Below are 27570 nucleotides of genomic sequence, written 5' to 3'. Positions count from 1 at the left end.
CGGGGGCTGGAGGGCAGCCCGTGGTTCCCAGGTCTGCTTTATAAAACGGAGATAATAATGGCCCATACCTTCTAGGAGGCTGAGGACTGAACAAGCGAATTGCCTGCCAAACCAAAGAGTATCTGCTGTTTCTTACTGCCGTCGGCACGGTCATCGGATGGGACAGATGCGACTTAGCAACAACCGACAGGATGGCCACCTGCCAGGGCGAGGGGCCGCGAAGTGGATGAATCAAATGACCCCTGAATTCCAGAACTGGAGAGTCCCCGACGGGCCGCTCAGAGCCCCCTCCCTTGTTTTACGCATGGGGAAGTTGAGGCCTGGAGAGAAGAAGGGACCTGCCCGTGGTCTCGCTGCAGCCACGGCACCGGCGGGGCCAGAGCAGGCCCCTGGCCCCCAGCCCCCCACGCCCATTCTGCTGCCTGTTGCTTTCAAGTATTAAAGCAAATACAGGTGCACATCCGTTCCCGGTTGCCTGAACCCCACCGGGCAGCAGAGGCTCTGCCGGCCCGGTCTCCTCTCTGGTGCTGGCGTTATCAGTCCCCGACGAGACACAGGCTGCGAGGAAGGAGCCGTCTGGCCTCTGCGGTGGGGGCCCGGCTGCTCCTGGCTGCACCTCTGCTGAGATGTTTACCCCATGCCCAGCAGCCAAGAGCATCCCTCACCCAGGGGCTGGGGCTGAGCAGAAAAGCGATGGAGGGGATGGGGGTCTCCCTCTGGACACAGCCTGGAAGCAGAAGGGACTGGGGACCCTGGGGGGCTGACCCCTGAGCTGGTCTAAGCCAGAGGAGACAGAGGCGGGCAGGGTCCAGGCCTCCTCGGGCCAGCCACCCCCCCCCCCCCCCCCGTGCGGCAGTAAGCCATGCCACGCCGGGCTCCTGGATGGAAGCGCTGAGGCCTGCTGTGGGGAGGGCAGGGCTGCTTACTAGGTCACCTGCGGGCGAACGGGCAGCTCCGTCAAGCCCTGTGCCTGTGGCATAGACCTCCAGGAGCTAAAGAAACCCACAGTTCCCCCACTTCGAAGCGATGACTTCCCCCTGCTGCTTGATCCCCAGCCTCTGTTTGAATCACCTCCACGACGGGGATCTCACTACTCCCTAAAACCTTCTTTGTCATACTGTTACAGGGTTCTAAGACAGTGCTATCCAATAGAAATATAAGGTGAGCCTGGAATGTAACTTTATAAAAGAAACTGGTGAAATTAATCTTCAAAATACATTTCCTTGGCGGGCCACGTGGCTCAGCAGGCAGAGTTCCTGCCTGCCATGCCGGAGACCGCGGGTTCATTTCCCGGTGCTTATCCATGAAAAAAAAACCCATTTTCTTTCATATCCAAAATACTTTAATGATGATTCATCCACAGAATCAGTATTTTAAAAAGTATTGGGATGTCTGATGTTCTACTTTCTGTGCAAAGTCTTGGAAGTCCAGTGTGTGCTTTTCCCACCAGCATTTTCAGTTCAGACTCACTACGTTAGTGCCCAAAGCCACGTATGGCTGGTGGTTACCATACTGGATGACCAACTCTACATGTTCAAGTGTTTTCTTCAGCTGAATGAAATTCTAAAGCCCTACCGCCTTTACATGCTTGTCCTTTTGTCCACTAGGCTCACAGAAAACACCTTTAACTCCGCTTCCCCCATCAGCCATTTGATAATGATTAATACCTACAAACAAACGTCCGTTGTAACTCCGGGTCAGACAGTGAGCTGTGTGCCTTATGTGGATTCCATTTAAAACTCACAACAGCCTTAGAGTCCCTTTGTTTTTTTTTGTAATGCAGAGATGGAAAATCAGAGCGGTCACAGCTAGCAAAGAGGAAACCCAAAACAAGACCCAAGTCTGGTATCCATGCTTTTGGCTTCTAACACTTTGCCAGGCAAGTTAGAGCCACTGGCCAACTATAATTATTAAGCACTCGAAGTATGGCTGGTCCCAATTAAGATGGACCGGAAGTGTAAACTGCACGCCAAGTTTCAAAGACATAACAGAGAAAATGATCATTTTTATGTTGCTTCCATGTTGAAAGCTTGGTTAAGTAAAATATATTATTTTTGCTTTTTTTTTTTAATGTGGCTATTAGAAACTTCAAAATTTCATCTGTGGTTAGCATTACATTCTTATTAGACAGCATGTTGCAGCATACTTCCTCTTGGTCTCTCCTTCCAGGCTAAATATTCTCCTTTCTTTCAATAGTTCCATGAACGACGTCATTGCTAATCCATTCTCCAGGTATTCCTTTTGATCAACATTTCCAGGAGTGAATGATATTCTGTCTGACTATTCTCCTGCAATTTGCTTGTTCATGTCCTCGACCCAGTTTGGACTGGAGTACTTTTCCCTTGGTCCTACTGATCATCTGACCCCTTTGTAATTAGAGGAATTTACATTTGTCAGTTTCAATGTTGCAAATATTTTCTCCCAGTCATTGTTGGTTTGTCAGCTCTTTCTGTGTTATCTTTGGCTATGCAGGTTTCTATAGCTCTGCAGTGGATCTGTGAATATTTTCCTTTTGTGGCATGCTAAGGAAGGGTTTGGCCACTTTCAGATTTATGAAAACACATGACCCTGAACTTTCTTCCACTATATTCGCTTTTTAATATTTACGTCATTCACCTAACTGGACTCTATTTCTGCTTATGGTGTGAGAAAGAGATCTGACTTAATTTTCCCCCAAAACGTATAACCAATTGCCTGATTTAGTGAATAATTCATTCTTTCCCCACTGATCTGAAATGTCATTTCTATCATCTTTGGGTTCTTTCTGTGGCAGGAAAGTCAGCCACTAGCAGCTCCAGGCTCGGCTGAAAAGAAGTCTCAATAGTCTCAGCAGAAGTCCCAGGGCTGACTCTCACTGGACAACGTGTGCCAACCCTGGGGTCCAGAGATTGGAATATGCTGATTACCCAGGTCTGGTCTACCTGTCTCCCTCTGAAGCAGAGAGGCAGGGTCAACTGACAAAGGAGAAAGGAGGGTTCCTCAAATGGAAATTGGGATGCTGCAGACAGAAGGAGGAACAGATACTGGTCAGACAAAAAGGATGCCTGGCACAAGGCATACCCCTTAGTTTGTTCCTGGGCGCCACACAGCCCCAGCGCTGGGGGCCTTTGGGGAGGGAGGGTGTCCCAGGTTCCCTGTGCTCTGACTTGGCTTCCCCTTCAAATCCAGCTAGGGTTGCATCTGCCCCAATACTGGGGATTGAATCTTGTGCCCCACAAAAGGGCACAAAAGACACATTCCTCTCTTAATCTGTGTTCCTGGGGGACTGCACCCATTTGTGCCTAGGCCCTTTGGAGATGTTGTTATCAGTTAAGGTGGCCTCATCTGTGGATAGGAGCTTCCAAGATCCTCTCTAGGTGGGGCCAAACTTAATCAGGGTGGGCCCTAACCCCTATCCCTGGAAGTCTTCTAAAGGGAGGACATTGGGGTGCAGTCAGCAGAAGCCAGAAGCTAGAAACCAGTAGAAGCGAGAAGAAGCTAGAGAGGAGAGAGTGATTACAATGTGACCAAGGAATGCCATTGCTAGGACGCCACCAAGACAGCGTGGTCTTGCCGACCCCTTGGTGTTGAACTTCTAGCCTCCAACATCGTGAGATAATGAATGCTTGTTATTTAAGGTTGGGGTTCTCTAGAGAAAAAGAAGCAACAGGAGAGATCTGTAAATGTGAGATTTATAAAGGTGTCTCCCACAACTGTGGGGATGGAAGAGTCCGAAATCCATACGGCAGATGGGAAGCTGGTGGCTTCGATGAAGGGTCTGGATGAACTTCCTAGGAGAGGCTCGCTGGCTGAAGAAAGTGAAAAGGTCTCTTTTCTTCCTGAAAAGCCTTCAACTGATTGGATTATCTCGTGGCGGGAGACATGCCTTAATTGATCGCAGATGTAATCGTCACAGATGCAATAATCAACTGACTGATGATTTAATCCACCAGCCTTCCGGTTTATCAACCAGCCATGAAATATTCTTGCAGCAACGCTCAGGCCGGTGCTTACCTGACCAGACAACTGGGCAGAGTCATGTGGCCAAGCTGACACCAGAACCTAGCCATCACATGAAGCCAACCTATGGTATTTGTCATAGCAGCTCTGGCAAAGCAGGACACCCAGGAATGCAGATCTGATTTCAGATGCCCTTTTGAGAGGATCCCCACTGACCTGGATAACCAGCCAGGGGAAGACCGTGCCCCCAACTCCCGCCCCCGGGAACCCTGCCCAGGTTGCTTCTCCCTGCCAAAGGCGGCAGAGGCTGGGGTAGGTGGGAGAAGGAAGGACGCCTGCAGGGGCTGGTGCTGCCGACAAACAGGAAGTGGCTCTTTCTGCCCATTTCCGAGAGTGTACTACTTCGGCTCGGGAACTGAGGTCTCCTGCGGGGACGATCCCCAGAATGCCTCTTCTGGCTTCCCTCCCAGGACCCGGGGCCAACCCCGGGACATCAGGGGACAGCCAGAGAACCCAGAGATGAGGCTCATCCAGTGAGAGGTTTTGCAACACAGGCTGGCTGCAGCTCCCGCATGATGACCTGGGAGAGCAGAGGCCTTTGTTTATACTCACGCCACACAGCGGGCACTGCCAGCTCTTCCCTTCTGCACTGAGCCTACGGAGGAGTGGGGCGTGTTTGGGGAGGAGTCAGTGCATGGAGCCAGGACTCAAATTCCTTCTTGGTGCTCCTCACCCCATCTCCATCAGCCCCTCCAAAGCTCCCATAAAGTAAGACACTGACAAAAAACGGTAGCAAGTGAAAAGAAAACACCACATAAGACAAAAATAGAAGCCCCTTCAAAAAACTTTGTGCCATCTAATGGCTTGCAACATATCCTCTAAAAAAAACAAGCTGCTTGCCATGAAGTGGGACAGATGCCTGGGTTCAAAGCTCCACTCTGCCGCTCACTGGCTGTGTGACTCGAGCCATTTGCTGAAACTTCCTGGGGCTTCGCTGACTCCCCTGTAAAATGAAGCCAATGACAGTATGCACCTGTAGGGTTGGTATGAGGATCAAGAAACTAATACCTGCCAGAAATGAACAGAAACAACAGCAGTGTATTAGTGACGACAGCATATGAATAGGTGAAACGCACGGTGGCAATGTTACAAGGGCTGCGTAGAAGGAATTCGGACTGCTCTGTAGAGCAGTATGTTATTATTTGAAAGTGGACTTAGATTTTTGTTGTAAATGTATATTGCAAGCTCTAGGGCAACCACTAAAAATAATTAAAACTATAATTGATACGCTGAGAGGAGAGAAAATAGAATCATATAAACACTTAATTTAAACCAGAGGCAGCAGCAAAAGAGGGGAAGATTTAAGGAGAAAAAAGAAAGAAACAAAGAACAAAGTGGACTTAGATTAGATGTAAATGTATATTGCAAACTTGAGGGCAACCACTAAAAAAAATTAGAAATTTAACAGATTTACTGAGAGGGGAGAAACCAGAATCATATAAACACTTAATTTAAACAAGAGGAAGCAGTAAAATTGGGGAAGATTAAAAAAAAGAAACAAAGAACAAATGCAATGACCAGAGAACAGTTTCAAATCTGGTAGGTATTAACCCAACTATACCCATAATCACTTTAAATGTGAATGGTCTAAATATACCAATTAAAAAGACAGAGACTGTTGGAGTGGATAAAAAACAAGAACCAATTATATGTCAACTACAAGAGACTGACCTTAAATATAAATGAAAAGGAACTCTAGCAGAATGGTGAAAGGCATCACTGGTGGAGCCAAGGTGCCTAAGACTGATCAGGCCACTTCTTTAACCTTGCTGAGCCTCAGTTTCCTCTTCTGTAAAATGGGGACAGTAATAGTTCCTAACCACATGGAGTTGTTGTGAGTATTCAAAGGGCTAATTCACACAAAGTTTTTAGAGCAATGCCTTGCTCAAAGTAAGCATTGTAAGGGTGTCCTGTTTTTATATTGTTACTATTATTATTAATTATCAAGATGCAGTTTCAGGGCAAATTTTCTAGCCTTCACTTTCACTTTTTCATTTCAAAGCTTTCCCTCAATAAAAACTCTAGACCCACCACTCCTTCCTTAAGATTTAAGACAAGGACCTTCTACATAATTTATGGGGTCCAGTGCAAAACGAACAGGCCGGACCTCTTGTTTGAAACTCATTAAGAATTTCACGATGGTGGCAGCAGAGCAGTCATATAAGCCCAGAGCCTTTCTGAGCTCAGGGTGTGGGTGACTGCATAGGACACACACCCCAGAAGCCATCTCTACTTAAAAGCCCTCTACCAACAGGACAAAAGTCAGAATCCAGGGATGCCAACCACCCGGCCCCTCCCCAGATGAGCTCTGTGCCAACGCACTGGTTCCACAAAACACCCCGGGGAGTCCCGGTGCCTGCATTCCTACCCCTGGAGCCCGCAGCAGAAGTGAATCCTGACCTGTCCAACCCGCTCGCCCACTCCTCCCTCACCCTCATTTCTCTCCGTTGCCCACAAACAGCTACTCCCTTCTCCCCCTCGCACTCCAGGGGGGGCTGGTGGGGCCCTCGGGAGCCTTTGGGGCCTCTCCCCTGTCTGCTTACCAGGCCTGACAAAGCCCAGAGGCTCCATTTAACGCTGGTCCCTCCCTGCCCTGGCCCAAAGGTCACCGCCCAGAGGCCCTTGGCCTTTGGGACACCCTCAGAGCTCGGTGCTGGCGCACTGTGGCTCCGCAGCAGGGGGACGCCTGGCAGGGAGCGCGTGGGCGCCAGGCAAACAAGCCTGCACTGTCCGCACAGCCCGCCCAGCTCTGACACACGTCCCCTCTGTCTCCGGGGAGGTGGGGCCTGCGCGTAACCCCTCGGGGTCCAGGCACAGGACAGGGGTCCGCCCCCATCCCCTCCGCTCCACCCCTATTTTCCACACTCGGCCTCCTCCAGGGGGAGGGACCAGGCCAGCCCCAGGGGCCCGGGTGTGGATTTTGATCCCAGAGATACGTCCATCCTGGCCTGGGCAGGGAGGGGATGGGGAAAGCCCGGTACGCCTCCCGCCCTCACTTTCCATGACCTGTCCCTCTCCACCCTACCCCTCCCCCAGAGAAATGAGCCTCTCAGGCGTCCTGCCAAGCTCAGAGTCTTGCAATGCAAGTGGCAGCCGCCTCGTGGGTGCTGGCTGCAGGGCGGGAGAAGGAGGGAGGAGAGCAGGGGTGGGGCTGGCTCTGGCTGCTGCTCCACCCCCCCCACCCAGCCCCATGCCTCTTTCCGTCATTCTTGCATCAATCAGAGAGGCCACCCCCCCCCCACCCCTACCCCAAGTCAGTTAACGATGTTTTCAGAATCCAAAACCAAGACACAGGGTGTGAAAGGCCCATGTGTTCTCATGGGGAGGTGGAGGCGGCAGGGCTGGAAGCCTAGAGCTGGGCTGCTTGAAATCCAGGCCACACGAGGGTGGAAGGAGAGATGCAACTGTTAGAATTCCCAGCTCAGCTTTTGGAGAGATGAGGGGCGGGGGGTAGTGACTAGAGGGAGATGGAGGGCAGGGCAGGAAATCAAGGCACTGCCTCGGCAGCTAGTAGCCTGTGAATGAACGCGTGTAAAGTGCTCCCGACAGCCCCTAGCAGCACAGGGGGCCGAAATGTTTCTTGTTACTTTTGCTGCCTGCTCCTCTCTGCCCGCTCCCTGCGGCCTCTGGTTTCCACAGGTGCAAAGGAACGCTGCTCCTTCTTCCCCACCGCCCCGTGTTACCCGACAGACACCTTCTCCGCGCAGGGGCTGCACTGAGCTCCTGCACTCCTCCAGGCACTTCTGTCCGCTTCTCGGGGCTCCCAGTGCAGGCAGCACCCTCACCCCTATTTCAGACCCCAGTTTGGGCTTTATTACTACCCGGATCAGGCTCCACTCAAATTTTCAGGTACCATGTTCAGCTATCTTTGGCTTTCTCCTGAGTCCTCATCTTGCAGTACAATAAATACACTCAACTCATTTCATTCATTCTCTAGTTAGCCATTCTTGTTAATTAAATTTTTTAAAATTTCATTACCATCTATACAATCTACCTCTTTTTTTTTGCATGGGCAGGCACTGGGAATCAAACCCAGCTTGGCAGGCGAGAATTCTGCCCCTGAGCCACTGTCGCCCCAATCTATCATTTTTTAAAATAAATATTTCGCGAGCTCCCTACCATATGTCAGATGCCATGCTGTAAACAGGGGTGCAAGGATAAAGGAAAAAGATGATCTCCTGGGGCTCAGGGCCACTGGTAGTCCTGGGGTGGGGAGGGGTGAAAACCATCAATCACCCACCCAGGGGGATGATGAAAATCACCTGCAGGAACTCATTAACCAAATGTCAGCTCCCTCTCCTGGAATCTCTGACCCTAGGCCTGGGCAAGGGTCTCAGAACCTGTATTTTAAACAAGTACTTCAATTGCTGCCCAATGTCAAGAGAGTTTGGGAAACACTGCCTTAAGAAGAGCTGGCACTGGGGAGAAAGGAAGCTGAGTGGATCCCTAATGAGGTCAGGGAAGACTTCCAAGGGGAACTGATCTAAAGCACAAGGTGGTTATCAGGGTGAGGAGGGAATACGGCAGGTGCAAAGGCCCTGAGGCAGGAAGAACCCGCTGGGCCATCTTGAAAATGCAAGCTAGTTTGGCTAGAGCTCAAGCAGGGGGTGGGGGGAACTTGAGATGTGGATCAAGTTTAAAACACAGGGGTGGGGGTGGGGGATGGGAGCCCTGGAAAGATTTTGTGCAAGAGAGATCGACAGGATAGGATGGGTGCTTGAAAAAAAAATTTATTCAACAGACCTGTGCACAAATCTCAGGCTTCTTTCCCAATGCCCTTCTTTCGAGTCTCCCCATCCCCACCCACCCACCAGAGCTAGCCCTGTCCCAGGGGGCCCTGGCAGAGGGAGGGGGCGGGGCCCAGGTGGCCCAGAGACCCAGGCCCACGCCCACGCCCCCTCCCACCTTTGGCAGACAAGGAATTCTGGACTTGGTCTTGGCCCCCATGCGGTGTCCACCTCATAATCGGGAGTGGGCAGCCCCGCGGGGATCTGTTTGCTGGCCCCAGCGCCAAGGCCCACTCAGCCTCCTTTGCTCCTTTGCCAGCACCACCTCCCCCAACATTCCCCTCACCTCCTCAGGCCCACATGGGGCTACCTGCCAAGTTCTAGCAGATGAGACAAGGGAAACTGGGAGAACCCTCCTCCTCGCCTCTGCACCAGACTGAGCCCTAGTTCCCACCACCTCATGTGCCTTGGGCGCGGGCCTCTGGCTGACTGGGGAGGGGACCCAGGTCCTCAGTCCTGCCTCAGTCCCACCTCAGTCCAGCAGAGGCTGGGGGAGGGGGAGGAAGCATTGGGGGGCGCTGCTGGGCCGCGCTGCCAAGCCTCTGTGCGCTGAGGTCTGCATCTGGCATGTGGCTCCCCCCACCCCACCGCGCCCACTCAGGGGCGGGGCCAGCCTCCCAGGGGGCGGGGCTAAATCCAGTCCCGTTCTCAGGCCATCTGGAGGGGCGGGGCCAGGTCAGCGGGCCTCTTTTTTTTTTTTTTTAATTAGAGAAGTAGGTTTACAGAAAAATCATGCATAAAACACAGAGTTCCCCTATACAACCCCATTATTATCAGCGTGTACCATGTGGGATATTTGTTACAACTGATAAAAGAGTATTTTTATAATTGTACATGAACTACAGTCCATGAATTTACATTAGGGTTCACTGAGTTGTACAGTCGTATGCTTTTTATTGTTTTTGGATTTTCATTCTAGTAACATAAGGACAACCTAAAACCTCCACTTTAACCACATATCTATAACTCAGGGCTGGTAATCACGTTTATAAGGTACCCTCCCCGCCACCCATCACCAAACTCTCCCACCCTGCAATCTCCTATCAACACAGTAGCCACCTTTTAATCGTGGGATCCCACACCTGCCCACCCAGCTCGCTTCCTTATTTTTTGACCAGATTTAAAGCTTCTGGACCAAATTCTCAGAATCTAGGGTAGGTGGGCTCGGGGGAGAATGACCCCCACCCTGTGAACGGATAAGATGCTCCTGGACCACTGCTAGGACCCAGCAGATGCCAGCGGCATTCTCTGCATCCTCCCATCCCAAGGGAGGGCTATCGCTTTCGTTACCCACCCGGGGACCTCGAACCCTCTCCCCCTCCTCTTATTCCAGGGGTAGCTGCCCAAAGCCCCGTACCCCAGGTCTGCTCTGCCATCTTGCTGAATCTGCATATGGCTCCGGGAATCCCCGCTCGGCAAGGCCTCTGAAGGGTGAGCTGGTAGTCCTGGTGCCCCCTGCCTTGGGGCGGGCTGCCTCTCACCTGGGTCCCAGGCTCCGCCTGGCTGCAGTCCCCAGCTGCATCATCAGACACAAGTTCTGTAGGTGTGGCGGCGAAGGTGTTTTGCAGTCGTGCTTAACATCTGCGCTCAGCTGACCTTAAGTCAAGTCGATTGCCCTGGAAAAGGCAGGTGACCTCGTCCACTCCGTCCAAGACCCTACGAGCAACGTCCGAAGTTTCCCAAAGGAAGAGAGGGCCCACCCCGGGACTGCAGCAGCAAATCCTGCCCTAGCCTCCAGCCGCTGGCCTCCCCTGCGATCTCAGACCAAGGCTGCTACGTCCACTCATGCCCGAACTTCTGCAGCTTCTGGACTCGCCAGCCCTGCAGTTGTGTCCCTGCAGAGCGGTGAGGGGTAGAGCCTGGGAATAGGGTCAGGCACCCTCGGCCCCATCTCAGCTCATCTCAGCCTTCCTGCCAGCAGTAGCTGTTCTTGTCGCCCCAACTTTACAGGGGAGGAAACCGAGGCTCAGAGCGTTTGAGGGAGTGGCTCTCCAGAGCCGGGATTTAAGTCCAGGCCGAGGGGCTTCAGAGATCATGCAGGGGCTGCCCTTAACCCTCCTGCTGACCCTCAGAGGAGGAGACGAGGCCCCTCACAGGGAAAAGGATAAAGGGTGACAAGGACAAAGGCTCACAGGAGGTAACAGGGGCAGGGCTGGGTCTAGGGCCAGGTATGAAATTTAAGGAGGTCCTGGAGGGGCTCCTGCCTGTGCTGACCAGGCACCTGGGGGCCCCCGAGCGTGAGTGCCTCCTTCACAGCGAGGTGACCCGAAAGCCACCACCACCTGGTGCTTTGGGCCCAGGTGTCCTGCTTGCTCTCACCTGCTGGGGAGGGGAAATGGGGAGAGAGTGGGGGTCCCTAGCCTGCGCTTGGTTCCAGAGTTCAGCACAACCCGTCTCTGGAGAGGGGACCCTCAGGAGCCCCAGTTCTCATCCTTGGCTGATGCATCTCCCTCATCTGAGGCCTCCGACAGCCTGGCTGAGCTGGGGCAGCTGTGGACACCCCTCCTCTCTTTCTGTCTCTCACACACACACACACACACACACACACACACACACTGCCCGGCCCCAACCCCCAGGCACGGGGCAGGGGAGCAGCCAGGCCAGCACCCTTCAGCCCTCTGAGCTGCCTTTGGGAGAGCACCCGGAATCTGGAGCAGCCCTGGGGGCTGGGGGGGAGGGGGCACCATCTCCGGGACACAGAGAATTCCGCCAGGGAGCACATCGGGGGTCCCACGGGACCCAGAGGGTGCAGCAGGAGGCTCAAAGCCCAGCCCCAGCCCCGTGTAGAGGCCAAGAATGGTCTCTGTGTGTCTGAGGGGGAATAGGACTCCCAACAGCCCCGGAGGAATTTTAATTGCGTGCTTTGAACCTGCCTCCCATTCCCGCTCCCTCCTGCCCCCTCCCACACCCCCAGATTGCATGTGGGGACACGTGTCAGGAGCCCCAGGAACCACGGGAGCAAACAGCCCGGACTTTGTGTGATGTTGATGCACTGACATTTCTGACAAAAAAACAGAGCCGCCTCCCAGCCAGTGCCTTGTCCCTGGAACTGGCTGGGAGTTTGTGTGTGTGTGTGTGCGTGTGCGTGTGTGTGTGTGTGTGCACGCGCGCGCTTGTGTGTGGAGGGAGCCATCTGGAATGGTGGGTGCTACAGAGCTGGACGCCAGCGCCAGCTCACTCCTTCTGTGTCACTGTGAGCAAGTGACCTAGCCTCCCTGTGCCTCAGTTTCCTTCTCTTTAAAATATGGGTAGGTGCAGTACCCACTTCAGAAGATAGGGTTTGGGGGTTACCTGAGACAGAGGGTGGAGCACTTGGCACCTTACATGCATTCATGCCATGCTGTCTCCAATGATTACACTTCTCTGTTAGCAAAAGATGCAGAATCGCCAGTCCCGGGTCAGCTGCTCAGTGACAAGGCCCAGCAGGCCACGATGGGGGACCGACTGTGCCAGTCTCCTTGCCAGACCCCTCTTGAAGCTTTGGGTCCACCCTAAACTATAGCTTTTCCTTTATTTGGAAGCTCTGATGAGCAATTCAGACTGAAGTTACACGGCAGGGCTTAAATCCTGGCCCAGCTCTTTATTCCTGTGCTCCTCAAGGCCAGTTCCTTAACCTCTCTGTGCCTCAATTTCCATTTCCATAAATGTTAATAGAACCTATATGCCCGAGCTGACGATTAAATGTGATAGGACTTTTTTTTTTTGCATGGGCAGGCACAGGAATTGAACCCGGGTCTCCAGCATGGGAGGTGAGAACTCTGCCTGCTGAACCACCGTGGCCCACCCTAGGACGGTACTTTTAAAATACCCTGGCAACGTGGGACAGAAACCACAGAATGAGCTGAGACTCAGCGTCAAGGGATTGAGAAAACCTTCTTGACCAAAAGGGGGAAGAGTGAAATGAGACAAAGTGTCAACGGCTGAGAGATTCCAAACAGAGTCCAGAGGTTATCCTGGAGGTTATTCTTAGGCATCAAGTAGATATCACCTTTTTAGCTAAAACGTAACAGAGAGGCTGGAAAGAACTGCCTGAAAATGTAGCGCTGTGTTCCAGTAGCCATGTTTCTTGATGATGATTGTATAATGATATAGCTTTCACAATGTGACTGTGTGATTGTGAAAAGCTTGTGTCTGATGCTCCTTTTATCTACCGTATGGACAGAGGAGTAAAACATATGGATCAAAAATAAATAAATAATAGGGGAAACAAATGTTAAAATAAATTTAGTAGATTGAAATGCTGGTGATCAACGAAAGGGAAGGGTAAGGGGTATGGTATGTATGAATTTTTTTCTTTTTATTTCTTTTTCTGAATTGATGCAAATGTTCTAAGAAATGATCATGATGAATATACAACTATGTGATGATATTGTGAATTACTGATTATATGTGCAAAATGGAATAATCATATGATAAAAATGTTTGTGTTTGTATGTTGGTATGTTTAATACATAAAACAAATTTTTAAAAAAGGGGGAGTGGTAGGGACTGTGGCAAAACAAATGCTTCAGGCTCAGTGTACCAGCTTTATGGGGGAATGCAGGCTCAAGGTAGCCAACTGAGCCTATTTTTAAGCGAATCCGAAAATATGTATTTTGATGCATAGTCTCTATTATTTAATTCAGTGCATTTAAAAAGGCATCTTACAAATTGAGACCTGGACATACCCTTCGACCTCGCCTACTTCGTCAGCATGTTCAGCTCCATCTCCCACTTCGCGGTTTCTCATTCTTCTCTGCCCACGAAACCTCCTGGACTTCTAGCATCAAGTGTCGTCTTCAGAAAAATGCTAAAATGCTGGATCAGGCCATGGAGGCAGGAGAAAACCAGAAATGTGTACATGCACACGCGTGGGCGTGCACACACACATACGCACATATGCACACGCACACCCTCCCGAGGGAGGGGCAGTGTTCCCCGGAGTCCGCTGGACAGCATCCCTTGGAACCAACAGGGAAAGCAGGTCAGCTGGGAAATCCTCCAAGGTCTCACAATTTGTTCTCAGGCCTGGCAGGGAGCCAGCTCTTGGGGTTGTCTCTAGGATTTCCTGGAGGCTCAGTGCATCGGCTACACAGGAGAATGTGGGCTCAGGGTAGCCTGAAATAAACAAACTAGAAATAATAGCCAGGAGGTGTGGATGTCAGCAGTGGCGGAGGCACCCCGCCGTCAGCAGGCAGCTCCTGAGAGCCACGGGGGGGATCCCGCATCGCTCAGCGCCTCCGCTGTAAGTAGCAGATGCCATTTGAAGGCTTGCCTACCCCACACCCAAATGCAACCAGGCTCCTTTTCCCCTAAAATTCAGAAGTAATGCACAGTCCAAGATGGACTTTCCCCATTTGTAAATACCTATTTGGTTGTTTGCTCTTCACCTAGTAAAGTGTTTATGGGACACCCACTGTGTGCAGGGAACAAGGGTACAGAGGTGGTTAAATCTCGGGGTGACCCCAGTACCTCCACTCTGCCTTGTGACCTCATCACCTGCCAAAATTTCCTCCCAAGCTCCCCCAAGACCTCCTGGGCACCAAACCCGTAGTTTCTTTCTTATTAAAAAGAACATTTCTTAACAACAAGCACACTCGGTGCCCAAATCTCAGTTTCTAAATGCCATTCTCCTAGAAGGCGCCAGGGCTCCTTGGAAAAATGGCTGGTTCTGGAGCTGAGGCTTGGAAAATGCACGAAGGGTCTGGAGCATTTGTAGTACCAGAAAGTAAGGAAGTGGTCAAAAACCAAAAGAGAAGGAGCATGTCAAAGGTGCACAGAAGCCCAAGATGGAGCAATTTGACAGCAAAATAAATAATCTTATATTGAATTATAACTCAAAGTATAAAAAATAAATACATATGAATCCATACAGAGAAATAAATCATGGAATGAACACATAAACAAAGGAGAAGGGATACATCCACCTTCAGAAGAATTGCAGATAATATATGCAGCTACTTCCTCCTCCGGAAGGCAGAGCCTTAATCCTTAACCCCACCCAGCTCAAGTGTGTGTTGGATTTAAGGACTCGCTTCCAAAGAAGCACACATGGAAAGGGAAGTGCGGTAATTTTAGGGTGAAGCCGCTTGACAGACATCAACTTACTCAGGTGGCCGGGTTAACATCTCCAGTGACATAGTGGGGGCGTAACGGACCCACGGGTGTGAAGAGAGAGACACCTTCACCCCAAACCCAGAACCCCAGACTCATCACAAGGAAAACGTCAGACAAGTCCAAGTTCAGGGACCTTCCTCAAGATACCTGCTGAGGCCGCTCAAAACAGGCAGGACTGTGAAAAAGGAGACTGAGACCCCGTCACAGCCAAGAGGAGGGAGGCCAGAGAAACACGACACCCGAACGCAGTGTGGTCTGCTGGATGGGGTCCTGGCACAGAGAAAGGACATCGGTGGAAAAACTGGTGAAATCTGAAAAAAAAAGCCTGGGGTTTAGTTAACAGGAGCATACCGACATTCATTTCTTAGTTTTGACAGACGCACACGTGCACGCATGGGGGGAAGCTGAGGGACGGGTACGACACTGATCAAAAGCAGTGGATTCTTTGCCTGATGTGCTCATATGACCAATACCGGGTTTCAAAGACAAAAAGGAGTTTATTGCTAGGCGTGAAGCCAGAGGTCAGATGGCCTAAAATCTGTCTCCTCGAACTACAGTAGTTTTATAGTATCAAAAGATGGGCAGGTTTTTAGGATAATGAGCACAACAGCTCTAGATGATGTAATTAGCGGTGATCTAATTATTGGGCATGCACAGACTGATTCCACGCTTAGTCACGGAATGTAAGAAACGGGTGGCCTTAATATGACGATGGGCACGGTTTTTAGCATTTTAATGAGTGGAGGTCATTTATAGGTTTAAGTCTAAGCTACTATACATGTCGGGCGGGCCCATTTTGGTTAGATTCAGTTTTGGTTATCAAGATAACTTTGGAATTAAGGTAGGTTAGGTCTGGGCTGACCCAAGGCCCTTCATTAGTAAACATTAGGGGCTGTCTTTAGTGATCACAGGACTCTACAGTTGAAAAACCGGATAAAAAGGATACTGGAGGGCGGGGGGAGGGATCAGTCACAAGGTTTTTACAATCACAAGGGCATTAGATAAAGGCTATATAATCATTATCAGAGATTGAGGCACTGGATTACAGTTCAGAGATTTCAGGTATTTCCCTCTGTCTACTCTAATATACCAGAAAGTAAAGACGGAATATCTATGTAATGATTCAGTCATCACAATCATTCCTCTAAGTCCTAACTTCTTGGTTACAGGTACCTGGGAACTCTCTGTACCATCTTTGGAACTTTTCTGTAAATCTAAAATCATTGCGAAATTCAGAGTTCATTTAAAGAAAAGTATCTCCTTCTGATTAAAGCATTTCCTTCTGATTGTCTATCGGTTCATAAAATACACAAATAAGAAACCAGCAGTTGCTTACTATTGACTCTTAATGTTTTTGTGTATTTCAATCTCTTTTCCCTGTGCAGATATGCAGTTTAGACACAGGTAAGGACAAGTTATAGCTACAATTTGCACCTTGTGCTTTCAGCCTTACAAGCACGTTTCTTCAATTCAAACATTTGTGCTGCAATTTCCTTAGCTGCTTTCTCTTGTCCAGTGGTTTCTTAGGATAAATTACTTTTTCTCAAACTCTTTTTTTTTATTGTATACCATAACATACGTACAAAGCAAAGAAAGAAAAAAGCAGTCGTTTTCAAACCACTCTTCAACAAGTAGTTACAGGACATATCCTAGAGTTTGTCGTGGGCTACCATACCATCCTCTCATATTTTTCCTTCTAGCTGCTCCAGAACATTGGAGGCTAGAAGGAATAAATATTTTTTTATCAATTGACTTTTTTTCTTTTTTGTGAAAAATAACAAATATACCAAAAAGCAATAAAGGACAAATTACTTTTAACATCGACATCTGGGTCCACATTGTTTTCTGATGATAGTCTTACGAAAGACATCTGTAAGTCAAAGGGTGGAGATATTTTTAAGGCTTTTGATGTAACTTTCCAATTTGCTTTCCCAAAAAGCACACCAATGGGTATCCTGGTCAATGCGTTTTGGGACCGCTCGTTTCAAAGAGCCTTCCTTTTGTTCATTGTCTGACTTACCTCACCCAGCCCTGACACCACTGAGCATCCCTGCTCTTTTAACTCTTTCTTCCCTCCCCTTGGCATTGCTGCTTCCGGTTCTGTCTGCCCCTCTCTGACTGTGCTTTCCCAGTCCCCACTTTGTCTTCCACCCACCTTTAAACTTCCCCGTTGCTCTTTGAGACCTGCCTGGGCCAGCTCCTGTGGCTTTAGATGTCCCCCCCACATGTCCGGGAGACCTGCACCCGCATTCCCGTGTGTCTTCTGGACTGACACCGGGATGTCCCTCGGGCCTTTTGGGCTCCCCAGGGAAAGGTGAAGTGGCCCACGCCTCTCCGTCCCTCTATCTGCCTCGAGGGCCCAGCATCCCTGCGCACCGGCGACCCGATCCTGGCATCTCTGCCCCATCCCCTCTCCCACTTGACCCTGCTGACCCCCACACCCAGGCTTCTGGACCTCATGAAGGTTCCACATGGGCCTGTCCTGACCCAGCCCTTCCTTGTCTCATGCCTGAATTTCTAGCAGCCTGGTCTCCCTACCTCCCTGGGCCTCCTCCGCTCTCTCCTCCTGAAGCATTACTTCTAAAACGCTAATCTGATCACTCACACCCCAACTTTGAAGATTCTGTGGGCTCCTTAGGTGCCAGGCATGCAGGGTCTTAAAGAACGTTGAATCCCATTTGTAAGAAAGTTGACTCTTCTGTTTTCTTCTAATCCCGCTTTTCTCAGAGACAGAGTCTCCATTAGGTGCTGATACCCTTTTTAATTTTAATTTTTTTTTTTTTTTGGTGGCGGTGCAGGGTCTGGGAATCTTTTTTGTTGCTTATTTATTTATCTTTAAAATGGTATTTATTCTTTTGCTAGGTCTCCTTTGACACCTAACCCATACTGACCTCTCTTGAAAAGAAGGCAAGAAGACCTCAGGCCTAAGGTCTTTGAGAGACAATATTGTCTAACTAGATGTCAAAAGCAAGGATCTTAGTCAACACCAGGCAAAGCAGTTTTCATATTTAAGTTTGTTTCCTTTCGGTGAAACGATTTAAAAGAAAATATTGATTAAATAACACAGATGGCACTTGGTTATGGCAAAAATTGTGGTGGTTATTTGAATTCTTGCTACTCAAAGTGTGGTTCCTGGACCAGCAGCATCAGCTGGGAGCAGAATCCCAGAAATGCAGATGCTCAGGCCCCATCCCAGACCTACTGTGTCAGAACTGCCTCTTAGGACCCCCGGGTGAGTCCATGTACTTTTAAAGTATGAGAAAGTGTGATGTGAACAATAAAGTCTGGGAAACATGGACTCAGAAAAAAGTCTGGACTGTTTTGTCTTTCATGATCTGGCCTCATGGGCCCTTCTGGGTTCTTCTCAAGCCTACCCAGGGCTTTTCCATATGGTATCACGGGCCCCCTGTTTTACCCACACTGCTCTCCCCCCTGGAAGTAGCACCTCTCTTCTGCCTTACCCCCTCAACTTTCAAGCCTCAGCTCCAATATTACTTCTTTCTTTACCTTCTTGTTTAAATTGAGGTAAGATTCATGTCGCAAAAAATTAGCCATCTGAAAGGGAACGATTCGGGCGCATTTAGAACACCCACAATGCTATTCCGAAATATTTTCATCCCTCCAAAATAGGACCGATTAAGCGGCCTCTCCCCACGTCCCCTGGTAACCACCAGTCTGCTCTCCGTTTCCGCGGATTTGCCTTTTCTGGATACTTCACATACATGGAGTCAGACGCTACGTGACCTTTCATGTCTGGCTTCTTCGCTGGAGCGTAACGTTTTTGAGGTTCATCCTGGTGGCTGCCTGGGCCTGACCCTCATTCCTTTATAAGGCTAAGGAGGACCCCACTAGGACTTCTTTATGGAGCTTCCCTCCTCCTCGCTTCTGCCTCCTCCCGCTCCACCCTCAGAACCGCCACGCCTCCTTTTCTCCCATGCAATTTCTAACACGTTCCTTTTAGAAATCTGACTCCAGATCTTCTATTTGTTCCACTGCCCCGCTCTGCTGACAGTCCCCTCTGCCTCTGACCAAGGTTGCTAAGGTGAGGCAATCTGCAAGTGACACAGCTGGGCTCTGGGCTCCAGCCTCCGGTGGCCCTTCCTGGACCCCGAGGTCTCCTCTTTACATTCCTGAATGACAAACGGGGTGAAAAGACAAGGCGTCCTGCGTCCCCGGGAGGGCCCACTGCCTCGGCGAGCTGAAGGGTCACCGTGTCCTCCCAGGGCCCACCGGGAAGTGGTCCTGCCAGCAAGGAATGAGCGCCATGATTTTTAGTTCTTGGCACAATTTATTTTGGCTCTTACTATATATACATTGTTTTTTCATCATAGGAGGAAAGGGAGAAAATGACACTTTCTTTTACTTTGTTTTAGCGATTTCTCAAACCCCATGCCCGGGTGACCAGGGCAAGGCGCGGGACAGGGCGCGGGGGCCGCTCAGATGTAGCCCGCCAGGCGCGGGGTGCTGGGGAAGGCCTTGCGCAGCCCCAGGCACTTCTCCTTGTCGATGCACAGGGTGTTGGCCTTGATGGCCAGCTCGTGCTCCAGCCGGGACTTGGTCATGACCAGCAGCTGCAGGGTGTCCTGCGTCTCCCGCAGCCTCAACTTGAGGGTCTGCAGCGTGTCGTCGATGGTGAAGACCTCGTTCACCAGCCTGGGGTGAGGGCAGAGGGGGAGGCGTGGGTCACCCACCCGTTCTGGGGCTGGGGACAGGGCCGGGCGCTGGGCAGACAGTGGCGAGCAAGACCCCCAAGGAGAAGCCAGGGGGTGGAGAGATGAGCAAGAAATGCAAAAGAACGTCACCGAGGGTGAAGAAATGAACAGGATGCTAAAAGGGAGGGTAAGAAAAGAGTCGGCCAGTTCCTCAATACATTAAACGTAGAATTAACACGTGGCCCGGCAACTCCTCTGCTGCCTGTAACGACCCCCAAATAATGGACAACAGGTCTGAAGCAAAAACCCCTGTGCCCCAATGTGCGGCAGCAGAAATCACAATAGTCAGAAGGAGGAAACAGCTCAAGTGACCATCAGCTGAGAAATGGAGAGACACAGTGCGGTCCACAGTACAATGGAGCACCAGGCAGCTCTAAAAAGGAATGGAGCACTCACCCCTGCTGCTTCGTGGATGAGAGGCTGATGTCGAGTGGAAGAAGCCAGAAACAAAAGACTATACACACACAGGCCGTGGCATGTTCCGCTTCTATGAAATACCCAGAGTTGGCAAATCCACAAAGACAAAATAGACTGGTGGTCGCCAGGGACAGCGGGTGGGGAGCACGGTGAGTGACTGCTAATGGATATGAGGTTTCCTTTCGGGGCGATGAAAATGTTCTGGAGCTCGATTTAGGTGATGGTTATACTACACTGTCAATGTACCTAATGTCACTTATGGTAACTTTTATGTTAGGTGTATTTTATGACAATTAAAACAAACAAACAAACCAACAAGACAGGCTCACAGGGCCAGCCTCGCTTTGATAAGATGGTCGGGTGTGGTGGCCCCTCTGGATGCCCTGTCCGGGTGCCCTGTACTGGCGGATTCACCCACCCCCCAGCTGCTAATGGCTCATGGCTCCCCCTTCTCAGGGGAACTACCGCTTTTGGCCCATGGAAGCCTTTCACCTGGGAGCATAGTCCCCGGCCAGCAACCACAGCCAATGGCATGGGGGAGACAAAAGGCTGGCTGTCTGCCTCCAGATGGGACTGACTCTGTTGTGCAGTCCGTGATCCCTGGGGGAGACGGCCGCCCCGCTAGGCTCCTTCCCCTCATGCCCAATTCCTCACCTGCAGAAACTGGGAGATAATACACGTGGTTCTTTAGAGCCATCAAGTTTTGGGGGTAACTTGATATTTATGCAGCGATAAGTAACTAATGCCACAGCTTAAAGGGAACAGAAGGCCTGAGACCTGTGCCAATCCCACAGCACATCCCCAGAGATAACCGTCCTCTCTGAGCGCCTGCTCCTTCTCCTGGTGCCAGCATTCCACTCTAGCCCCTACCCACACTCACAAACCCCTTCCTGGACGTGGATATGGGGTTCATGCAACTCAGGAACTGGATTTTAACTGTACTTGCTTAATAGGTGGCTTTTCAGCCCCTCTCCTGTGAGTAGGCCCTTTGCCAACAAAAGCAACCCCTCCTTAGCTGCCCTCCCCGCCCAGTGGGAAACATTCAGGCTACTTCAGGGTGAGAATGTTGCAAAGAGGGAGCTGGAAGGATGAGTGAGGTGAGAGCATCGAGGAGAGAGAGCAAAGCACTCAAGAGGCAAAGGCCGTGTCTGGGGCCTGGGAAGCTCCTTCTCCTCGACTTAGGAGAACGCTGTCAGGTATCCAGAGCACAAAAGAGCTACGAAGGCAGCTCAGGAAAAGCCCAGCTGGTCTGCCCAGTCTCACCCTCCCTGCCCAGCGCCCTGGGGGGTGTGGGACCAACATCCTTGTGGATGGAGGCCCGGTTTTCCAGCCCCGGGTACCCTGGGTGCTCCTGACCCCACCTTCCCTTCTCCGGCTCCCCCAGGAGCCCACAGGCCTCCGCCACTCACTTGAACTGCGGGATGTCCCGGCACAGCTCCACGTTGGGGCGCCGGGTCCGGCACTCCAGCCTCGTCTGCGCCACCTTCAGCGGGCACTCCTTGGCCATGATGGATCTTTCCAGCATGGCGATGATGTTCTCCGCCTGGAAGATCTCCTGCAGCGTCTGTGGGGTACACGCGGGGCCGTCACCACCAGCCCAGCCCCTCTGGCCTCAGTCTTTGTTCAACTTTCAACCAGGTGCTCAAACGACCCCTTTCCCAAGAGCCCCAAGAGGGAAGGGGCTCTGCCTAGGAAAACCACATGGGGAGCACGTCAGTCGCCTCTGATCGCCCACAAGGCTGTGAGCGCTGGGGACGGACAAGGACCAATGCCTTTTTTTTTTTTTTTTGCATGGGCAAGTTCTGGGAATCAAACCTGGGCGTGCGACAGGGCAGATGAGAATTCTACCCCTGAGCTACCACTGCACAGCCCTGCTTTGGTTTTTTCTTTCATCTCCAATGTCCACTGCCTCCCCAGCAGCTTGCCAATCAGTATTTGATGGGGAGGAAAGGAGGGAGAGAAGAAGACAGAGAGGGAGGGAGGAGCTTTAAAATTAACACAAATAACACAAAAGAATGGCTCATCTCTAACATCCACTTTAAACTGGATTTATCTGTCTTTTTAAAATCCAGAGTCTGCTTTCCTAATTGGAACAGTAAAGAGTTCAATAAAGAAGTGAAAGAAGAGAGAGAGAGGGAGGGAGGAAGGAAGACTCAAGTTTCTCTATTTATCTGTCCAAATATTTTTCCAATGCACCGCCGCCAAGTGTGCAATCATTTCTTCATTTCTTCGCTCATTAATTTGTGGATGCATCGAGTCGCTCGCTCGCTGATTTACCAGCGTTTACTGAGCAGCTGAGTGCCAAGCCCTCTTCTAGGCAGTGGGGAAGCAATGAACTGAAGATCTGGCCCTGTGGCGCTTCTTCATTCTAGTGGCGCATTCCCGCGCATTCCCTTCGCTGTGTGCTCGCTCACCAGCACCTCTGCGTGTCATGTGCCGGGCTCTGAGACAAGGCCTTTCTTTTCGCATCAGGGACGCTCAAGTTCCTTCCACCTCCTCCGGCTAGAGACAAACGTTTACCAGATGCCTTTAGTGCACCAGCTCATCTCCCTTTATTAACAAGAAGACAGCAGCCGGGGGCTCAGGGGGTTTCTCCAGGCAACAGTCTTGGGCTCTATTTCAGTATGTTTGCTCCCTTTTCCTTACATTGACCGCCTGACTACCCTCAACTTCTAGGAAGTGCGGTTGGTTTTCCATTTACACAAGTGACATGAAGTGTCTCTTTTAAATAAATGGATTTTTAAAAATTTTTAGGTGACTCTATTTAAAGAGAAATATAAAGTCAATATAGGTGGCATCTGGATCTGTCAGAGTTGAGAAGTGCCCAGGAACTTGGGAAGCCCTGCATCCCTGCATCCCTGCGTGTCTCCCAGATACTCAACGAATGGGGCAGGTGAGACGCCAGGCTGAGCCCCGCTGCTGGGTGGACAGCCAAGTGCTGAAGCGTGGATGCTGGAGGGGGTGGGGAGACTGGAACGAGGATGCTGGGGGAGGTGGGGGGGGGACAGAATGAGGAAGCTGGGGGAGGTGGGGGGGGGGACAGAACGAGGATGCTGGGGGAGGTGGGGGGCACTGGAACGAGGATGCTGGGGGAGGTGGGGGGCACTGGAATGAGGATGCTGGGGGAGGTGGGGGGCACTGGAACGAGGATGCTGGGGGAGGTGGGGGTCCGGGAACATGGCTGCTGGGGGAAGTAGTGGGCACGGGGAGGTGGATGCTGGGGGGTGGGGGAATGTGAAGTCTGTGGCCTCCTCCTCCACCTCCTCCTCCTTCCTCTCAGGGCTGCTGCCTGGGGTTGGGGTGGGGGCAGCGGGACTAGGAATTGACTGTTTTCCCACACTCCCCACTGGCATTTCTTGAGCAGACCTGCCTGTGGATTTTCCAGAACAGCAGGGATTTTCCAGAATTTGCAGCTCTAGGACCAGACTTGGCTGACTGGTGACTCACACCCGTGGGAAATCTAGCCAGGTGGGGGTGCATCCTTCCGAAAAACGCTCCCCCAAACCTCCTGTGGGGCCTGTCCCCTACAGACGGGACCATCTTCACTAAGCGAGAAAACCAGTGGGGCTATTCCCCTCTGGCTGCATGGGTTTGGGGCTGTGCCGGGCCACCCAGCGCTCAGGCTGTGCGCTGCACAGCTCCAGGGCCCCATCTGCATAGCTACGATGGGAACCGTGCCCTGGAGCCGGGCGCTGCCCACCCTGGCCTTATGGTGGCCTGGGGCGGGAGGGGGGGGGGCGGGAAGGGAGGGGCAGTTGCAAACACCTCTGGCCTGCCCTGAGCATTTAAATATCTGCAATTTGTCCGTTTCCCACTGTCAATTATTTACATGCTCCCCCCTTTACAATGTACTCTGTGGCTGCCCCACCCTATTGCGGAATCGTTTTTTTTTTTAATGGAATATGTTTGTTTAAAATAATGACAAAGTCATAATGATAACCTCCGGGTGCAGACGTGTCACCGCTCCCCAGCCACGCACACTCGTTCCTTTAAGACGTACCTTTCTCCCCCACCTCAGCCCCACTTGTGTGTCGGTCGAATTCTCAGGTGTTACTGTCGTGAACTCACTGAGTCTTCACAACAACCCGGGAAGTAGGAACATTTAATACTACCCTCATTTGACAGAGAAGGAAATAGGCACAGAGAAGCTGAAGACGGGGCCAAAATCATACAGCAACTAGGCAGCAGAGCTTGGGTGAAGAAAGGAGGCTGCGTGTCCCTACTCCACGTGGGAACCCAGAATCACTTGCCATTAAATAAACAGACAAAAAAAAGTGACTTTAAAATTCAAAACAATTAAAAAAGAACGATGGTATTAAATTTGGGCTGGAGCTTGCAGCTTGTTCCATTGTAACAAGAGGGATTAGCAAAGTTTAGTGTGGCTTTAAAAGCGCATTTAGGACCAAATTGCGACTTGCAGTGACGGTGTTTGTGTAACAATGATTCAGAGCCACTGGGCGGCCTGGATGAAAACATCTCAGCATCAGCCTGTGCCTCTACTGAAAAAACTGCTCTTCTCTGCACAAGCCCCAAACTCTGAGAAACATATAGTTCAAACCCCTCCTTCTTTTGCTGCAGTTTAGAGCGGACTGCCACCTTGCCCAGAGTCCCAGGGGCTGGGGACCCTGCAGTCCTGTCCAGATGTCCTGGGCATGATCATCCAAATGGCTCCCACCTGGCCCCCGCCACCTGCCTTTGAGGTGTGTGTGTAATTTTTTTTTTTTTTTAACATGGGCAGGCACCGGCAATCGAACCCGGGTCGTCTGGCATGGCAGGCAAGCATTCTTGCCTGCTGAGCCACCGTGGCCCACCCTCCCTGTTGTGTTTTAACTGTTGTCATATTCTACAGAACGGTGTGCCAGGGCTCACGTTACCCGTCCCCTACTGCTGGACATTTAGGTTATTTTAGACCCTTTTGCAACCAAAAAGCAGCACTACAACAGATAGGAGAAAGGGATGAGGGAAAGCCCCCTAGAGCAGGTAGTAAGATTTAAGCTGACTTTTAAAGGATGCGTAGGATTTGGCCCCACCCCAGGGGAGGCTGGGCTGCTGGCGCTGGGGCCGGCGGATGGTGTGCAGACCGTGGGTGCCGCAGGCCCCGGGGGGCACCTCGCCGCTGCCAGCTTCCCTGTGGGTGCAGCAGAGGCAGGAGCCTGAGTTATTCTTGGAAAGGTAAATGAGGCCAGATGTGTAAGGCCCTGAACTAATTTTGGATTTTTCTTATAAGTCAGTGTGTGGTAGGGTAGGGAACTCAAACTCAGAGTGGATTCGGAGTACCCGAGAGAAAATGTTATTCCAATTTTCTTTCGAACACTCAGTTTAAGAGAAGGTCTCAGTTGAATGCCAAAGGGTCTCCATAACGCATCTCTAACCCTCGCTGTTTTTATCCCCTAACTATTGGTTTTCTTTTCATTTTAGGAAAGGGAGAGCAGGCCTCAAGCTCAGTCTTCTGAGGCGGGTGCTTCTCAGTCTGCGCTTCGGCATCACCCGGGAAGAGGTTTAAAAACCCTGATGCCCAGAACACATCCCGGACCAACGAAATCGGAACCGCGGGGGCGGGACCCAGGCGACAGAATTTTTTGAAGTTCCCCAGGTGATTTCCATTTGTAGCCAAGGTCGAGAACCACCAGTAAAGAAGACACGGGTGTCTGGGTAGGCCTGGGTAGTACTGGTTTATCTCCGTGTATGTGCCTCTGTCCGTCTGTCGGTGTCTGTGTGCGGCATGTATTTTTACGGCTGCCTCCCATTCATGGTACCAACGTAAAGTTTCCTTTTCAGGGACTCGGGCAAATCACAAGAAAATAACAACCACCTCGGTATAAAAATAGGCAAACGATGTGGCCAAGACGAGGAAACACAATAAAAGGAGCCTGGGGAGGAGGCGAAGAGCAGCAGGGTGGCCGCAGCGTGGGGGTGGGGGTGGGGAGCTGGAGCGCGCCCAGGGCATCCGGGTGGGGGACACGGGGCCCCCCACCCCGGGCCGGAGGGTGCAGAGCCGTGCCACCGTTCTCCAGGGCAAGCCAGGACGGGGGGGATCCGATCAGGGACCCGCCTTTCCGGGCCATCCCCCTGCTGGGCGGGGACCGGTGGGGGATCGTGGCGCCGGGGCCGCAGGGGCCGGAGGACAGGAGACGAGCGGGGGGAGTAGAGGGGGGCTCGCGGCAGCCGATGGCCACGCAGGGCAGCTGGGGTCGTGTCCTAAGCAGGGCTCGGCCCACCTGTGAGCATTACAGAGCCGCCTCCACGCAGCAACCACACCCCGACTGTAAGGACACACTGAAACAGAGACCCCTGGTCCACAGTGAAAACCGGGGTCTATGGGGGAAAGGGAGGTGTGGGGGGACCCTGGGGGGTAAATGAAGAATTTGCACGAGGGGCTTTGCAAAGACCAGCCAGTACTGGGAACGGAATACTGTGCCATACTCATCTCTCTTCACCTGAGGTCAAAAAACTACCTACAATTTCAAGGGATTTAAAATTTCCTTTAAAAACAACCTCAAGTGTTTTGTTTTTTTTTTTTAAGGGAGAAATTAAATCTATGAAAAAATACTAAATATCTGATTGATTCTCAAAAGCAGCTGCATGTTTGAATCACCTGGAGAGTTTTAAAAAGTACTAAAGCCTGGGTCCTACCCCATGGATTCTGGTTTCATTGGTCTGAAGTGCAGCCTGCGTATTTCTAAGGGATTTTTTAGAAGCTCCCAGGTCATTCAAAGAGCAGCCAAGGTCAGGAAAACCTCGCCCAGAGGATACACGGATAGAGGGTAAAAAAAAAATTACAGTCTCTTGAGTGAAGGAGCTGGGTTAATGACTTCAGTTAGGGACGTGGGGGTTCAAGTTAAGGCTGCTCTGTCCTGGCAGGAAGCCCCAGATGGGGTAAGGTAATTTCATCTCCAGTACTGACGAGGGAGGCTGGAGGGCTTTTTGACCACCCACCACAGACCTGTGCTTCAGGAAGGGACGTGGGGAAGGGACTTCTGGGGGTATCTGATGTGGACAAAGTTTGGAAACCTGGAACTCCAGACCCAGAGCTGTGCCCTCCTTCCAGCATGGCCCAGAAAATCCAGACCCCTGCGCAGGCAGGGAGGGAGCTCAGAGCACAGGCTGCCTTCAGAGGTGGGAGGGCCCGAGCGGGTTTGTACATATTCCTGTGCTCAAGAGCCCCCAGACTCAAGGTGCCCGTGTGCGCACGCATTTATAAGATGAATCAACATCTGAAACACTTCCACCTTCCTTCACAGGCACCCCTCTCACTGCCCCAGCTACTCCCAGAGCTAGTGTGTCCGCATGTCTCCATCAAACCAGGGCCACTCCCACCACAGGGCCTTTGGCCCTGCTTTCCTCTCTTCTTCCTCAGACAGCTGCATGGCTCATTCCCTTGCCTCCTTTAGGCTAAAATATTGAAAATCACATTTTTACATTGCAGCTCTCAAAACAGACAGCATTCCCATTGCTTTATTTCGGCCAAAATCCTTGTACCGTTCTGATATACTGCATGTCTTATTTATTTTGTTGTTCATTTCCAGAACTTAAGTTCCACAAGGGGCGGGACCCTTGTT

At 51.3% G+C, this 27570-nt stretch overlaps 1 protein-coding gene across 2 annotated transcripts in view; it reads right to left on the bottom strand.

The window, feature by feature from the left end:
• Positions 1 to 19150: 19150 nt before the first annotated feature.
• TEKT5 (tektin 5) overlaps positions 19151 to 27570 on the bottom strand; it is a 51731-nt gene continuing 43311 nt past the window's right edge. For both annotated transcript variants that reach the window (XM_077141823.1, XM_077141824.1), the window contains 2 exons: positions 21421 to 21575; positions 19151 to 19535 (listed from right to left, as the gene is read on the bottom strand). In XM_077141823.1, the coding sequence (XP_076997938.1) occupies positions 19319 to 19535; positions 21421 to 21575 (372 nt within the window). In that variant the 3' untranslated portion in view covers positions 19151 to 19318. The remainder of the gene's footprint in view (positions 19536 to 21420; positions 21576 to 27570) is intronic.

The sequence above is a fragment of the Tamandua tetradactyla genome, chromosome 23 (genome assembly GCF_023851605.1).
Source record: "Tamandua tetradactyla isolate mTamTet1 chromosome 23, mTamTet1.pri, whole genome shotgun sequence".
In the NCBI taxonomy this organism is placed as follows: Eukaryota; Metazoa; Chordata; class Mammalia; order Pilosa; family Myrmecophagidae; genus Tamandua; species Tamandua tetradactyla.
This window is presented reverse-complemented; position numbering and strand designations above follow the sequence as displayed.